This window comes from Epargyreus clarus, unplaced genomic scaffold (genome assembly GCF_041222505.1).
Source record: "Epargyreus clarus isolate Ecla_fem2 unplaced genomic scaffold, WU_Ecla_fem_2.2 ptg000006l, whole genome shotgun sequence".
Lineage (NCBI taxonomy): Eukaryota > Metazoa > Arthropoda > Insecta > Lepidoptera > Hesperiidae > Epargyreus > Epargyreus clarus.
Window position 1 is genome coordinate 5,469,102 of NW_027332214.1, and position 17,893 is coordinate 5,486,994.

General features: G+C 38.3%; 1 protein-coding gene across 1 annotated transcript in view; it reads right to left on the reverse strand.

Moving 5' to 3' along the window:
* LOC140742794 (cell adhesion molecule Dscam2) overlaps positions 1-17,893 on the reverse strand; it is a 72,750-nt gene that overhangs the window by 10,268 nt on the left and 44,589 nt on the right. The window contains exons 21-29 of the mRNA XM_073073801.1: positions 17,312-17,441; positions 16,630-16,814; positions 15,081-15,260; positions 12,818-13,006; positions 9,694-9,915; positions 6,084-6,289; positions 4,237-4,351; positions 3,611-3,773; positions 204-349 (exon numbers count right to left, since the gene is read on the reverse strand). Of these exons, the coding sequence (XP_072929902.1) occupies positions 204-349; positions 3,611-3,773; positions 4,237-4,351; positions 6,084-6,289; positions 9,694-9,915; positions 12,818-13,006; positions 15,081-15,260; positions 16,630-16,814; positions 17,312-17,441 (1,536 nt within the window). The remainder of the gene's footprint in view (positions 1-203; positions 350-3,610; positions 3,774-4,236; positions 4,352-6,083; positions 6,290-9,693; positions 9,916-12,817; positions 13,007-15,080; positions 15,261-16,629; positions 16,815-17,311; positions 17,442-17,893) is intronic.

Below are 17,893 nucleotides of genomic sequence, written 5' to 3' on the forward strand. Positions count from 1 at the left end.
GAAATACATAGGGATCAACATCTTTTTGTAATAGGGAAGATATTATTTTGAAGTCTAATTCCTCTTATTTCATTATACATATTTAATGTACTAAAATTACAATAATTGACTTTCCGTATAATGATAAAATGATATCGGTCGATAAATATTAAATAGTACATCTCAAACGCCTACGAATATTTATATTCATAGTGATTACTTACCAGACGCAGGCGATAACTTGTCATGCTTGTAGTCGTGCTGACAGTTCCTCATGTTCTGCTGCTCCGGGCACACCGACTTGTCCGTGCTGGCGACAGAGTGGCTGCAGCGCCGCGCTTCCTCGTCGATATGCACGCCGCATGGCCAGCTGAAATGACACGATCTGTTAGGAATGTCGAAGAATCAGTCGAACTACATAATATATGGATATAGATGAATAGATGGTAATTATAAGGCCATTGTAAAAGCCTAGTGTGTATACCACCATGCAGTTTCCATACTCATTGGTAGAGGCGTGCGGAAAACTGCTGATAATACTTAGAATATTTCAAGACTAGTCTCATGATAATATCTAGTCTCATGATAATAACTAGGTCTAACAACATAACGTGCTCATCTCGGAAGCGCGTATGAAAGGTAGCCACTAGTGGCCACCCATCCAAATTTCAATCGCTCCCGTTGTTTCTTAACTTTGTAGACCATCTTAAAATCACAATAAGACGTGATATCGACGCAATCGATGTTATAAACTACTTGATTAATACGAGTATCATGTCCCTTGGTCCCCTTGCTAGGCAGTCCTGTCAGATTGAAAAGGGTTTTAGGCTAAGAGCGAGTCGATTAACTTAACTCCCTTTCGATTACATTGACTTTTTAAGTATAGTTCTGTGTATCCTATACTCAATCAATAATTAAATGGGTCATTATTTATGATTGCACATATTGTGTGTGTTGGAGCAGGTGTATTCCAGCCTTATTTTTTTTGGTTTTTAATATCTATTTAAAATAATATATTAATTATTCCAACATGTTTATTTGACTTTATTCCACAGTTGCTTTATGAATAATTATGTTTTTCATAGTTCACACGTAATTTCAAGCATTATTTAATACTCGGCACTTAACCATAACGTTTTATTACCTAACGGGAAAACATTAAAGTATACATGAATACTGGCAAAGGGTCTCCATACCGACATCCTTATACTATAAAAAACTCGGTCATTTTAATAATCAAAAACATGAAAAATCTTTTACATATAAAATTATATTACAGTACCTTAAGTAACATCTACTACTGAAAATCAATGCAACGAACACATAACTTTGCAAGTTTTACGCCGTATCTCATACGTATGAGATTTAAGAGAAAATATCCTACATATTTTAGATTGGCGGAAACGATAAATAATTTATGGGGCAATGTGAGCTTGAAATACATTACTGAACGATTTTATACGGTTCTTTGTCTGACGTATCCTATGTTGTAAATATTGTAGGAATTCCTTAATATTGCATTAGATACGTATATCGACTGAAGCCTGTTGTACATAGTTCATAGCAATTAACTTAGGAATTTGACATTCTGGTCATTGGTATATGAGTAGGTACATTTTAAAATAGTATGAAATATTAAGAAGATAAGTACTTGTCAATGTTATTTAATTTTATTTGACAATAGTCTTATAAGATAAACCTTATAATGGCTCAAATAAGATGACCAGACATATTAATATGTAGGTATGTAGCTATTTAAGATTAAATTAAATCAATTACGTTGGTGCGGACTAGAAACAGTTGTTGAATTTTTACAACTGTTTTCTCCTATTTAATTCGAGTTTTTAGGATCTAAATACTTATAATTTAAAAAAATAATATATTTCAATTTTAATAAATATAACCCACATGGACAAAAACGCAGGCAAGAACCAATAGTATGGTACAATGTAGCTTACGATGCATTTTCGTCGGTTTTCCACATGTCAGCTAATTGAAATGTCAATTTGTAAATATAATAACGTTCATGAGTTATGCGGTAAATTTTACAATAGTAATTACAGTGGATACTAAAATAATACAGCATAAGCTTAATTTTGCAACACTGTTAATATGTACATTACTGACAGCGTTAGTGTCATATCATGTTTTATAACTGCTTATGTTATAACTTTTCACTATATAGCTATGTTTAAAAAAATATAGTATTTCTTAAGTATGTTACTTCCTCGCTAAAAGGCATAGAATACTTTTTTCTTTTCAATATCAATATTTCATTATTTTGTTGTAATGGAAATAGCGCGAATGGGCATGTAGGGCAAATCGAATGTAACTTCAAATATAGTTTATCTGATATGGATCACCGACGCGCTATTATTACTGAGGAATAAATTAAAACACCATATATTCGTATTTAGTAACGGACCTCTTTAGAGCCGTTCTTAATGTTCTTATGTGTATTAATTAGTGGATGTTTATAAAGTTGCTCTTACCTCCTTTCAGACATAAGTAATATGGGGAGTGCGGCCATAGCGACAGCGGCGAGTGCGGCGAAGACGAGCGACAAAGCGCGAGTCTGCTTTGTCGTCCGCGGTGGGGATACTACGCCGCTCTCTTCATAGCTGTTCTTACCACTACTTGTATGGGTCTTTTCAGAACTTTTCTTACGTTAATTTAGATACTCTCGATACTTTACAATCTCAGTAGAGCAGTATTAACTCTATTAAGTAACGGATCTTATCAAGTTGTTCTTACACCTATTTAGTCCCAGATCATTTTAGTTGTTTACACTTTTTAGTAACATCTCTTTATCAAAGTTGTTATTACCTCCTGTTAGTTTATTTAGTTTCGATATCAGCAGAGCTACCTTAACTCTATTTAGTAGCAGATTCTACCAGAGTTGTGTTTCGCCTATTTAGAAGCGGATTACTTTAAAGCTGTTCTCACACGTATCCATTAGCGGATCTTTACAGAGCTATTCCTACTTCTACTTAGTAGCGGATCTGTATAGAGTGGATCTTACCTCCGCTTAGCCATGAGCACGACGAGCAGTGGTCATGGCTAAGCGGAGGTAAGTAAGTAAGGTCATGGGGGATACTGCGCCGCTCTCCTTCAGAGTTGGTTCTTACCACTACTTGTAGTAGATCCTTTCAGAACTATTCTTACATCAATTTAGGTTTGGATTTCATCAGAGCTTATGCTTAAGTCTATTTTATAGCGAATCGTATCCAGCTGCCATTACACCTATTTGTTTCAGGGTTATTTTAGACTTGCACTCGGATCTCAGCAGATCTAAATTAACTATATTGAGTGCCGGATCTTACCAGAGTTGTTTTACACTTTTTTTCGTAACAGATGCTTATGAAGTTGCTCTTACCACCGCTAAGTCATATGTACGATGAGCAATGCGGCCACAACGACAGCGGCGAGTGCAGGCTCAGCGCCGTGGCGGTTATTATTCCACTCTCTTTAAAGTTGCGTTACCACTACTATTAAAAGATTTTTTTCTGATTTATTAGAATCTATTTCACTTGAATTTCGGAATCCAACAGCACTTTATGTTATCTAGGTTTATGTTATCTATTTTGTAGCAGATTCTACTAGTAACGTATAACATGAAATTTATGCTTACCTCCGCTTAGCCATAAGCACGACGAGCAGCGCGGCCACGGCGACGGCGGCGAGCGCGGCGAAGGCGAGCGACACGGCGCCGAGCACGCGCTCCGCGCCGTCGCCCGCGGTGGGCGGCACCGCGCCGCTCTCCGATTGAAACGCGACCGGACGACGGATGCGCTCTACGAATAATGTTTAATTGTAAATGAATTTTTATAAAATAAGTTTATATTTTTTGATTAAGTAAGTAATTAAGTAGATTTCATTTATTTTGATAAAAGACTTATTTGAATCAAGATGATGTAGAGACTAAAATATTTATTTCTCTTATGCTTACAATCGCTTTACAGTAGATCTTAGTGGACATCGCCCTTTGAATGATATGATTTTAGGTCTACGCTACGACAATAAAGTAAAAAAAATAAAAGGTAATAATATTAGCTATATTACCATGATCACACTAAGGGCATAAAACAGCAAATCTATACATTACATATTATAGTGATTTTTAATACAGTAGTATATCATTAGAATCATAAAAACGAAACGAAAACGGGAAATGATAATATAAAGTCAATATTATAACTTTAATAACTTAAAATATGTTTACGAAATTTATATTTCTTCAAGGATAATAGTAATTACCGCCAGAGTGTGTAGTGGTTGCCGCATAGATCACCGCCTGTTGCCTCGCGGACTCTGTGGCCGTCCACAGCCTGAGAGCGTACCACACTCCCGCTCCAAGACCGCCGAGTACAACCTAAGATTGTAAGAAATACAAATTATGTACTCTATTTTCTTTAGTAAGTATATGTATAAATAGATACATTTTAAGTACATGTGTTTTCTAAGCAGATATGCTATACAGACTATGAAACGGCAGAACAGTTGCATTTAAAAATGATGACGAGGTTTTAATTTAATGATTTTATAAGATTCAATTAGCAAATGAGAATGCAGTCTATCTGGTGGTATGTGGTAACTACCGACTATGAACATTTTTTTTTTTATAATATAGGAGTAGCAGACGAGCATACAGTCCACCTGATGGTAAGTGGCTACTGCCGCCCATGGACATCTGCAATCAACCCCAGATAGGATTAGATATTCCGACCTGAGGTCGACCACAGATGCGCCGCTACTCCTGAGGACTAAGCTAGAACGCCTCGGAAAAGTATGTCTCCCTTACCACACCCTTCAAACCAGAACACAGCAGCGCTTAACACTGTTGTCATTAGGTAGAAATAGATGTGGCGGTGGTGCCGCCGGAGTCAAACCACAAAGGTTCTACCACCTTCGGATTTTATTTATGTAGAACAGGGGTTCTTCCTGAAGCTAATTACAAATGGGTCTTCAGGAATAAGAAGGTTGCCTCATATGTACGCCAGATAGTATCTACACCCTTCCATAGAAACGCAAAACTGCTTTACGTTAAAAAAGTTGTGGTGGCGGTAAATTACCTCCCTAGCCATACTGACTTTCAAAGGCCATGTGATATTGATTTTATGCAGCTATAGAGTTATTTCTCATGGACGCTTATCACAGAGTCATATAAAATCATAAAACAAGTTACATTCCCGTACCGAGGCTACCAATTACAATAAACACATATCCACATAATAGCTCGTTAGCTTTGTTTTACGAATTAAATCGAATTTGTACGGCAAAATATATCATATTTCAGTGTTTCAAATGATAGCCTACGTCCTACATTCACTCTGTAATTTGCGACCATGACTGCACGCTACAAAATAAATTGTTGATTTATTCATGTGTGCTACATTCACGAGTGATCGTTTCAATTTATCGGAATATTCCCATATTGGTTTATTAGCCAACGACTATGCGATGTAAAATTCATCGCTGATAGATTTTTCTACTATATTTATGCAATATACTAAAGCACATACATACGAGTAATTCTTGAAAGGTGTATGGTCAAAGTTGTATCGATGTTAATCTTGTAAAATTACCAGTAAGAACAAATAGAACTTCCGATGATTGTGTATGCAGTGTACCGCTAACGATCCGATGTTGCTCAACACCGCTGCTTGTCAGTCTTTTTATCCTAGTACTGATAGATTAGAAAGATGACGTCAGGCACACGTAATCAGCTGTTGCTTTATATCACCACTTCGACGCCTTCCCAAGCTAGATTACAACAATAGTAATGGTAGTGAACAATGACGTCACGTACCTCTCGGTGATAGTGCAGCGAGGTGAGACCCGCGTCTTTTCACGTGCCAGCGCCAGCGTCCGTCGACCACTTTACGACCCGTCGGGCGTCTAACGCCAACAAAATGCTGTTGCTCCATAACAATTTTATTTTGTCTTTCTTTACCAATACTAAGAAGGAACAATGACATTACGCAGCTTCCGGAGATGGTGCAGTGCCAACAAATCTTCGTTCAGATCTATCAAGGACGAGTTGCTTTACGCTGCCCCTCCACCTCCCCATTCTATTACTAGTGTCCAAAAATGACGTCACATACCTCCCGGTGATGATGCAGCGACGTAAGGTCCGCGTCTCTCCAGGCGCCAGCTCCAGCATCAGCTCGGCGCCACTGCAGCCGCACCAGCCGCGCGCCGCACTTCACCGCGCGACGGGCGTCCAGCGCCAACGAACTGCTGTTGCTCCAAACAGCAGCTTCAGCACCCTCTTCCTGGCTGTCTGCTCCTCCGCCTTCCCACACTAATACTGATAGAAATATTTGCACTTGAGTAACGTTTGAGTTCAAAAGCGCGCGTAGCCTCACGACTTGTGTATCTCATAATTGATCTCGAGGAAGCAATCAGGGGTTCTACCTAAAACCGATCATCGGTGCGTTGACACTACTAAAGCTTGCTACGGACCTTAAGGGTTGTTTAGAGATACCTGATACAGCGACTTTGTCATTAGCCACCTTTTTCTTTTTATAATATGGGATTAGCAGACGAGCATGCAGTCCACCTGATGGTAAGTGGCTACTGCCGCCCATGGTCATCTATAATCAACCCCAGATAGGATTAGATATTCCTACCTGAGGTCGGCCACAGATGCGCTGCTACCCCCCTGAGGACAAAGGTGGTACGCCTCGGACAAGTCTGTCTCCCTTACCACACCCTTCAAACCGGAACACAGCAGCGCTTAACACTGCTGTTATGAGGCAGAAATAGGTGTGGCGGTGGTGCCGCCGGAGTCGAACCACAGAGGGTTCTACCACCTTCAACTAACCTAACCTAACCTAACCTAATCCAGATACATCTCTCCACCATCTACGTTGGTTGAGCCCTCCCTCCTCCTGAGTCCTCTCTGTCCTCTCTTCCCTGAGTGAGAGGGTGGTATAACCTCTAGCAGTGGGACATGTATAAGTTACAGGCAGAATTTATATCAATAGGTCATTGCAATCTATAAAGTCGATATTGTTATGTTATTGCAGTCAATAACTCTGTTTATCGTCCAATAACTAACTTCACATAGAACAGTCCTGGCTATTTGAAACCGATAAATACATCGGCATCCCTAAGGACACAATTGGAGCGCCGTCCGTACGCATATTTGTTTGTTTTGTCAGATGCTTGAAAGCTAACGCAATTTAGCACGAATCTCTGTAACATAGCAGGTCCCTTTTGTCTCATGTGAATAATTTCAAATGTTTTAAAATATTACTTTTTAAAATTTAGTATGCATATATATTTAGTATGCTATGAACACACAAAACGAATACACACAAAGACCTAGAATAGAGATCTAAACTCATTATTTAGATATCTGACTGGCCAGGGATCGAACCCGGAACCCAGTGTGTGAGACTGTATGAAGACCGCTCTGCTATGCAGGCTGTCTACAACAGACAATAAAACTCATTTTCCCTAAAACGCTGCGAAAATGAAACCGTAATAGCGGAGAGCAAGAGAGTACTTAACAATCTATTATTCTACATTTTTGTGGTAGCACATTACGGTGAGCCATTGTTTCGCCTATTTGCATACCGAATGTAACACTAGAATTGAGGCTTCTACTTTCTGTTGAAACACCTGCTCTAATGTAAAGTTTAAAGAGGTTTCATATTTGAATAGCTCACTCAGTGGATTGAAAACTCAAACAGCGTTGCAACGTGATATTTCTGAAATAGGCGCTTTTATTACGTGTTTCATTATATCGTGAGTAAAATATACCTCTGTTTTGTAGTTTAATGTTTGTAGCGTCGAATGGTTTAGAGTCATATACTTAACTTTAATTATAATGCTCGAATCGTTGATTTTTTGTCACACAAAATGTCATAGAGACGGTGGATGAACTTATTATCTTATATATAAAATTCTCGTGTCACAATGTTAGTTACCGTACTCCTTCGAAACGGCTTTAACGATTTTTACCAAATTTTATATGCATATTCACATTCAGTAGGTCTGAGAATCGGCTACTATCTATTATTCATACCCCTAAGTGATAAGGGTTGTTCACCCTTAACATTTTTTTATTTATATGGCAACACAACGTTTTCCGGGTCAGCTAGTTAGGTATAAATTCAGTGCGTAGAGAGCTCTTATTTAAAGGCTTATACATAACGTTTTTATATTGTTTGCAATCATTTTTAAATGATAAAATTTATCATAAATGCTAAAATTATGTTATTACACTAAATAGATAAAATAAAAGGTAAAATCCTGGTTTTAATTTCATTTGTAAAGCTACTTATACTACAAAAAAATTGAGGCACAGCACAGAGGCATTCTCTGCTAAGTTGAGCAAAAAAGCGGCACGGCCGTACCATCCTTTTCTTGAAGCAGTTCAGGCCATTTTTGACCTATATTACTTCGTAGTTTTGTAATAGGTTCACTCGTTGTGGCTCTCCGTATTGATCCATGCATTAATTTAACCAAGAACTATTAGTATACCAAAGATATATAAATAACCTCTTACGTACATATTAATGTACGCACGCGTACAAACACTATTTTTTGAAGGACCTACTACAAATTTCATAAGGTCGAGTCACTTCCCGGGTCTGTTTGAGAAACATATCACGTTTTGAGTGTATTTGATATTGGCAAGCACGAGAAGCGCGGTTTCGTGTTTTTATCGGTCAATACGGATTGAATCAGGTTACAAATTCTATTGAATAGGTATATATGGAAAATATTCGGCCCCGGAAATTCTATCGTAAAAAGGGCGAAGTGATCTGCATACGTAAAAGCCTCTTTGTCGAGTCCAAACATGTATTATTTATACAAATCACAAATATTTTCTTATCGTTAGTAAAATTACGACGAAAAATCAGGAATCGAGTTATGTTTCTTTATGAAAATAGATTTAAAAGTAACACAGCTAAAAAAAGAAAAGGTGCTTACTAACAAAATTTTATATCTTGTTATGTAGAAACATAAGTTTAAAAAATCCAGGAACTAACAAAATGATCACAATTAAGTAACTTTTTAATCTGTTAGTACTGGACATGGGTGTCTCCTCACAACTGGAGAAGACTTTCCCAGGTCACATTGGGACAATACGATAGTCTATGATCCCTCATAGTCTATCGTATTGTTCTAAAGCAGATTGAATGCATTATCAGTAGTGTGACCATGACTCTACAAATTATGAAACTACGATCAGCATGACACGACAGCAAAAAAGGTGCAAAAAGAGCTGTCATTTTTATGATGCATTGGCGACTCCTCTGGTGTTGCAAATGTCTATAGGCGGCGTTGACTACTTTCCATCAGGTAGTCTGCCTAATCGTTAGGTTAAACCATAGATTAGTAAAGATTACTCACTCCTAACAAGAAAATGTTGGTTACATTTTCTTGTTTTGACAATTGAAATTGTCACTGACATCGATTTTCGTGTTTGAAAAATATTAAAAACATGTAGTTCTTAGATCATTTACGAATGAAACGATATATCTCCGCACTTTTTCTTTGGTTTCGTATTTTTGCACCACTTAACTGCACATGTTTCGCGTAAATTACACCATAACATCCATTAAATGGCTGACACATATTTCAGCTGTTTAAGCCATTTAATGGCTTGCTTCAATTACAAGGCGGTGAGATATGTATACTTAATAATGGGTTAAACAATAAAAAAGCAGTAAACAACCTGAAAATCACGAATCATACCTGGAGGTTTCGTCCTGACCAAGAGCGGCGCGGAGGAGGGCGAGGGCCCGGCGCGGGAGTGCGCGACGGCGCGCACGGAGTACGCGGCGCCGCACGCCAGCGCGCGCAGCACCACGCCGCTCGCCTCGCCGCCCGCCTCCAGCCGCCGCTCCTCCTCCCCGCGCCCGCCCTCCGCGCCCTCCGCGCTCTCGTCGCGGACACGCACCCACCAGATTGTGAAACCTATTGGGTGTGTTTTGGAGGACTTGAAGATTGATGGAATTTTTGGTGTCTGCATCTGTTCGTATTTTTTTATATAATATAGGAGTAGCAGACGAGTATGCAGTCCACTTGATGGTAAGTGGCGACTGCCGCCCATGGACATCTGTAATCAACCCCAGATAGGATTAGATATTCCTACGTGAGGTCGACCACAGATGCGCCGCTACCCCTGAGGACTAAGCTGGAACGCCTCGGAAAAGTCTGTCTCCCTTACCACACCCTTCAAACCGGAACACAGCAGCGCCTAACACTGCTGTTATTAGGTAGAAATAGGTGTGGCGATGGTGCCGCCGGAGTCGAACCACAAAGAGTTCTACCACCTTCATTATGGAAAGTATTCGTACTATGGAAATAGCATCCGAGAATTCAGTCCATCTGATGATAATTAGTGATAGGTTAATTATCATCAGATGGACTCATTATTGAGTAGCAACGAGTTTCCAGTCCGTCTGACCGTCTCATGGACAACTATATTTAACCCAAAACAGGATTAGAGTCCTGCTATAAAAAGTCGTCCGTAGACGCATTGGTAACCCTGAATAATAAATTAAACAGCTTTACGTATGTGTAGTTCTCTTCCCACAACATTCAAACTGAAACCCAGCGCTTAAAACTGTAGTTAGTCAGTTAGTCCAGGATCGAACCACAAAAAGTTCTATCACCTTGTATAAGTCCACAGCCCTCACAACGTATACTTAGTAAACAAATGCAAAAGTTGAAAAGCGTCAATTTTTTTCGGATTCGATCTTTTTATTACATTCTTATTTAAAACTAACAGTTTCAAAAGGATTTATTCCGACATTAAATTTCATTGGCTACTTATTGGAAAACGGATCAAAGTCAATGAAATTGCTCATGAGAGAAAATAGTTCTGAGATTAAAGGATGAAATTAGATTAAAATTTGAAGGCAATGTAATTTTAAACAATCTACGCCAAATAACATTTAATATTTAAGATTTTGATTACCGTAATAATTGCTTAGATAACATGACAAAATATTACTAGTATTATTACAAAATATTACTAGTTTAGAGAAAAGGGAATAACACGAAGTCTAAATTGAAATTGTAAGATACTTAGGCACTTGAAAATTCATTTTATTTACATGTTGTGAAAATTCTGGGTATACAATATACATCTCCATGACAAAATGGAATAAAAACATATGAATGAGAATGTACACATATTAAAAAGAATAATACGTGTGGCACTCGGAGACCGCCGCGGTAAAGCTATTGCATAGCATTTTTTATCAACTTATGCAATTACAATTATGTATTTATTTTATTTATGCAGTATGCAAAAAGTCATTAACCCGTCAACTGGCGTGTGCGCCCCGGGGCGCACAGATCGCTACTAAAAAGTATCACCGCTGTGCCGGTCGGAGTGGGGGGTGTTAGGTTTTTTTCGTTACGGAATTTCTGGATTCGGTCTCCACGCTCAAGGCCCGCGATAGGAAGCTATGCAATAGCTTAATAAAAATAATAATTAACAAATAAAAAAATTCAACAGTATTTTTTTTACTATATAAAGAGTACTTACGATTAAACCTAAACCACTACCGTTAAACAATGGAAAATATGAATTTACTAAACCTTAAATCTTTTTCACAGCGCATGGTATTCTTCAAACTAGATTTATTCCTACTGACTATTGAAAGGAAATAATTCTGTTCCACGAAGTTACGTTCATCTCGTATGCAAACATGGATTACACTAGTGTGTACTATTCATATTTATTCTGCCAAATTCCAATCGAGATCATACTCGTACAGTGACCTAGTTTCGGGAATTCACTTATGTAATAATATCACACCTTCTGCGCAAAAAATCATAATGTTTTTTGGGAAAATGAGATTTGAGTACTCTCAGTCAATATTACATGAACTACATATTCTTGATAAACCTAATGCTGTAATGTAAAATTATCTGTCAAAAATTTAGTTTCTAAAATTCCATCTATTACACTGAATTAGACGAAGATAGTATTTTTGTGCCTATTAAAAGTTGGTATAGAATGAACGAAGTCACTTCGAATTTTTCCTCGTCTATTCTTTACAATGCGGGAAACTGAAAACTTGGCAAGTAAGAAGTTTGACTCAGAAATAACTTAGCAAATGGGCAATAAAGATCGAGTTTCTTATTTGGGTTAAAGAAGAAAATTAGCTAGAATTGTAACTATGCAGTGTGTGTGCACTATGCAGTAACACCGAATTGTTTGATTTGCCAAGTCTGATTCCAAATTATATTACTGGATCGAAATTCAAACGTAGTGTACGTAAATCAATTGAAGCAAATTGCTTGTTCAGTATAGTAGACTTAAAAAATATATCGCTTATTTGCACTTGGCGAAAATAATAGAATACTGCCTAATTAACGCTTAAAACACATCAGAGAGAATACCATACATGTTGGTTTTTTTAGCAAAAGTTTGAATAAAAAATGTTTCCAAGTTTTAATTTCAGGTAAATATTTTTAATTTGAGAAATTTCGATTGAACTTTTTTTTTAACTTATGAAAGTTATAAAAGATAAAAAATATTGTAAACCTTAGCATGAGATGTCCCGGAGGGATGGCGCGAAGACAGCCGCATGAACTTGGTTTTTTTGTGCGCAGCGATGTATATCATCGCTTCCAGGCCGTACTCGTTGCGCACCGAGTACGTACAGTTGCCTGAGTCTACTTTGGTTGTGGGTTTTATACTATTCACTATGCGGTGGCGTGGTAAGGTGGTGCGATGTGCACCAGACGAGCATAACCTCTCTGTAGGTGTCGCACTCCACGATGTGTATCAGCTTCTTCAGTCGTGCGCGCCGAGCACGTGTAGTTGCCGTTCTGCTGCTGTGTACACAGTGGCACTCACCGTGCGGCGGCGCGGCGGGGTGGTGCGCGGTGCGCCAGGAGAGCCTGGCCTCGCGGTGCGTGGCGTGCTCGAGCGCCAGCGCGGGCGCGGCGGGCGGCGCGGCGCACTCCACGCGGTACGTCACCTCCTCCGAGCCGTACGCGTTGCGCGCCGAGCACGTGTAGTTGCCGCTTGTGGATGCGTCTACTTCTGTTTGTAGTTTGGAAGTGAAAGACGATACGTATGTACTAAAAGGTATATTATTACGTTTAACATTTTTCTTAGGTAAACGGATTTTTGATCATTTTCGGTGATTACGAGTAAGAATGATCTATTGATTACACCCTATTTAAGGACATCAAGTCTAACTGTTGTTTCAATTATTTTACAAGAATATTTAAATGTACGTTTGATTGTAAATAGCGAGATTTCCTTATGAAGATGGCGAGATTTCCTTATGGGATGAGAGTGAGTTTTCTGCCTCTTAAGCAGTAAACAGCACGTTGTTTTATGTTTATTGAATGTTTTACATCATGTTAACATTGTTGTACCTATTATCTATTTATAGGCACATTTCTCAGCTTCTTGTAAATGACAAGAATTTCCGCAAGGGAAAATAATTGTGCTACGTATTAGCCGTATTTTACTGAATCATTTAATATTGAACCTTACTATGAATAGCGAGATGTTCATGAGGGATAAACGAGATTCTATTTTTATGTCATGATATGAAGTCAACACAGTTTAGCGAGATGTTAATGAGAAGTGATGCATGCTTTGTATGAGGGATAAGATATATTTTCATTTTCTAGTTCTGTGACGATATTTAGTCTTACTTTGTATAGCCAGACGTCCGTATGCATACGGCATGAGAGATGCGTGAATGTTTACGACGATATTAAATATTATCATTTGTTACAAGATGTTTGAAGGCAGTGAGATGTATGCGAGTGTTCGTCTATAATATAAATTCTCACCATATACAGGGTGAATTTTTAAAACGGGCCTTCAGGGCCAAATCCGAAACTATAAGGATTAGCGAAAAATGCTGAGAGGAGTTACGAGGCCGATTTTGATAAAAACTAAAACTGCATCATTACTTTTTTAAAATAACTTTTTAGGAATCGAACGAGTTCATTTTGAAAAAAATACACCCTCTATATTATTCCACTATCTGATAGTGTTGCTTATAAGGATCAAAATCTGGGAAGTAATGATAAATGACAAACTAAAGGAAAAGTTGAGGCTTTTCCGAAAAAGAAAATACATATTTTTTTATATTAATTTGGCAGTTAAGTTCCCGCCATTCATCAATTTACACATTTCGCGTATTAACATTTTTTTGGCTCAATGTTTCAAATCATTCGAAATTGACGTTTTGTTCTTCAAGAATTTATATTTTTATGTCCGACTTAGTTAAGGTTACTTTTAGGACCATTATAATATGTTTAACTTGCTATGGGCCGAGTTTCGTTTAATACAGATGTAAAATTGACAATTTGCGAGAATGTCTTTTTCGAGTCAAATCCGAGTGATAACTAAACAAAGAGATATAGAAAATTATATTTACTGTTGAAACGTAGTTATAAACAACAAACAATAACAATTTACTATTTAATCACTTATATATTTTTATTAAAAAATTAATCCTAAAAAAAAAAAGCGGTAATTTACTTGCCAAACTATTACTTACTCATACTAAGCCGTATGTCACGGTTATAACATCGAATAATTAGTTGATTAACCAACAAATTCTTCAATGGTATGACTTACGTATGTTTCTAAAGAATTACACATAAATCATTTGATATGTATAATCCTTAAGGATTAGTATGACAATGTATGGAAAAATATGTATTTTCGTCAAAATTTTCCTTTTCCTTTAATTTGTCACATAACATTACTTCCCAGAATTTGATCCTTATAAGCGACACTATCAGATGGTGGAATAATATAGAGGGTGTATTTTTTTTTAAAAATGAACTCGTTCGATTCCGGGCTAGGGAAAAAGATATTTTAAAAAACTAATGATGCAGTTTTAGTTTTTATCAAAATGGGCCTCGTAACTCCTTTCAGCATTTTTCGCCTTATAGTATCTTTATAGTTTCGGATTTGGCCCTGAAGGCCCGTTTTAAAAATTCACCCTGTATAGTGAAGTGTTAGTTCGGGGTGAAGTGTATAATATGCGTGCTTACCACTAGAATATTAAAACCCTCACCATGTATAGCAAGATGTCCGTGTAACGTGAGATACATGCGTGTATACGTCTATAATATAATCTCACCATGTATAGCGAGATGTCCGTGCGGAGTGAGATGCGTGCGCGGGTCGTGCGTGACGGGGCGGTCGGCGCGCAGCCAGCGCGCGCGGGGCGCCGGCTCCCCGCGGCACGCGCACGCCAAGCGCAGCCCGCGCCCGCACGACACCACCGCCCACACGCCGAACGAGAGCACGCGGACCGCCGCTGTGGGGGATGTGCGTTACCACACGTTCAGGGAATGCAGGGTTTCCTCACCAAATCATCAATGTGCCTGGATGTATTGATATGTTTGACCACACGCTCAGGTGCTTACCCTAAATGAGGTATGTATGGTTTCCCCACCAATTCATCAATATGCCTGGATGTATTGATATGTTTGACCACACGCTCAGGTGCTTACCCTAAATGAGGTATGTATGGTTTCCCCACCAAGTCAATACGCCTGGATGTTTTTTTTATATGTTTGACCACACGCTCAGGTGCTTACCCTAAAGTATGTATGGTTCCCCCACCAAGTCAATATGCCTGGATGTTTTGATATGCTTGACCACACGCTCAGGTGCTTATAGTCCGCGTAAAACTGCTAGTCCGCTCCTGCTCGCAACAACGTCAGAGCGGAGCAGTTAGGTGATAACTATACCCTGAATAGGGTATGTATGGTTTCCCCACCAAGGCATCAAAACATCTGGATGTTTTCATATGCTTGACCACACGCTCAGGGGATGTGTGGTTTCCCCACCCAATCATCGAAAAGTTTGAAAGTCTTTTTTGCACTTGGTGACCACACGCTCAAGTGATTATACCCTACATAAGGTATGTGTGGTTACCCTACCAAGTCATCAATAGGCCTGGTTTTGATATGCTTGACCACACGCTTAGGGGATGTATGGTTTCCGCACCAAATCATCAAAATTTCTGAATGTTTTTTAAATGTGTACTTGGCGTATATGATATAAAGCAAAGATGTTCAAATATTAAGTGGGAAATCAAACACGATCAAGGTAGCGAGTACAGTTTCCCAATAAATCGTTAAAAAATCTGGGTGTTTATTTTATGTATCCTGGACAATCACGATTAGCCAGTCAATAAGCACATAGCTGTTCACGGTCGTATGCAGTAACCCAGGTGTGAACAATAATATTCGAAAATTAAGATATCACATTCTATACACTTATAAATACTAGCGGATCACTACCGTCCATGCTCTAAAACAAGCAACGCTGAGATCGGTCGATTGCATGTGTACGTAACCCGTTAATAACAAAGTTTCTTGAAGTATGCAGCACTTTGGAAAGCCCTGCAAACACAAATTGCAAACAATATGGAAGTAGGATTGGAGTTCTAGCTGACATCGGACATATGCACGTTACTAACTTGCTACCCTTGAAGACTAATTAAGAACGCCTCGTATATAATTATACTCTACTTTATCTCAGCCTTAAAACTAGAGTACAGCAGAACTTAAGAGCTGTAATAAGGCAGAAATAGCTATGGGAATGTGTTTTTCTGGAGTCGAACCAGAAAGGCTCCTCCAATATGTTTACCAAATAATAAATATAAGTAAACTATGTACCTCTGGATGTAGTTGTAGCCGGTTGTGGCGCCGAAGGTTCACCCTCCCCAGCCGCTGAGTGAGCCGCCACCCAGGCTTCGTATGTAGCGCCTTCAGACAATGACCGGAGCTCAGTAGATCCACCCAGGCCTACAGAGGCCTCTGTGTCCTCTGCTTGGACGGTAGTTGTTTGTGGCGGTCTGTCCCTACATTCACAGGGATTTTGGGTTTGTAGTATATTTGTCAATCAATGCTAATACAATGTTGACTACATAAAAGAATGTGTAGGTTACGCGATGTCACCTAACATTAAAATTAAAAAACTTGTACAAACATTTACAAGTAAAAGTTCTGTCCTGTCCTAAAGATACAACAAATTTCAAGGTAATATTTTTCTTCACATAAAGATAAATCGCTATACATAATCACATAAATAATCGATAGATTATTACAGTTTAAGTATTTAAAGTTTTTAAAATGAATCCGCTCTTTCTACTGTTTTTGTACCACACTGCCTTAGATCAGTCAATCATATGATTGACAATGAACATAAATCCTAACATTATTCGAATTATAGACTTAAAAATATATTATAAAGAAATAATTTAAATGAATAGCATTCCTTAGACATCTAGGTTATGTTTTATTTTTATGTTTTAGGTGTTTTGTTAAGCTTACTGAAGATGTCCTGTAATATACATACCTGCCTAACTCTCGATAAAACACTGTATAGTACAGTATGGGTCCATTTGGTCGACTTGGCGGTAACCAACTGACTGCCAGTGAAGTCCCTGTTGTCGCTACGACTTTCACGGCAGCTGGCGGTCCCGGCACTAAACAATGTACATGAGATTTTTTTAAGAACTTTCGGTTAAAAATTTGGCTGATATGATTTATTTACATAAAGTCAATATGTTTTCTTTTTTTTTTATCTTACTATAGGCTTGCGTTTGGCTGCAACGTTACCTGATGTTAAGTGAGATGCAGCCTTGGATAAAACACGCTTGCCTAGAAGTAGTCTATAATAGTAGATAGTAACTGACCCATTAAGAATACGTTATTTTTAATGGACTATGTACTTTTTGGTCATGATCAGTAAAGTTTAAGTAAGCTTGCAATATGTTTAATAGAAGTTGTATCGTAGACCTTGGAATTATACTTACAAGAATATAACAACCTAAAAATATTCCCCTAACTCAATCACGATGTATCATCACGGCTATTTTATACTAAATTTCGTTTACCATCTTGTTGCGTGGTACAATGTATAGGATGAGCGGGCAGG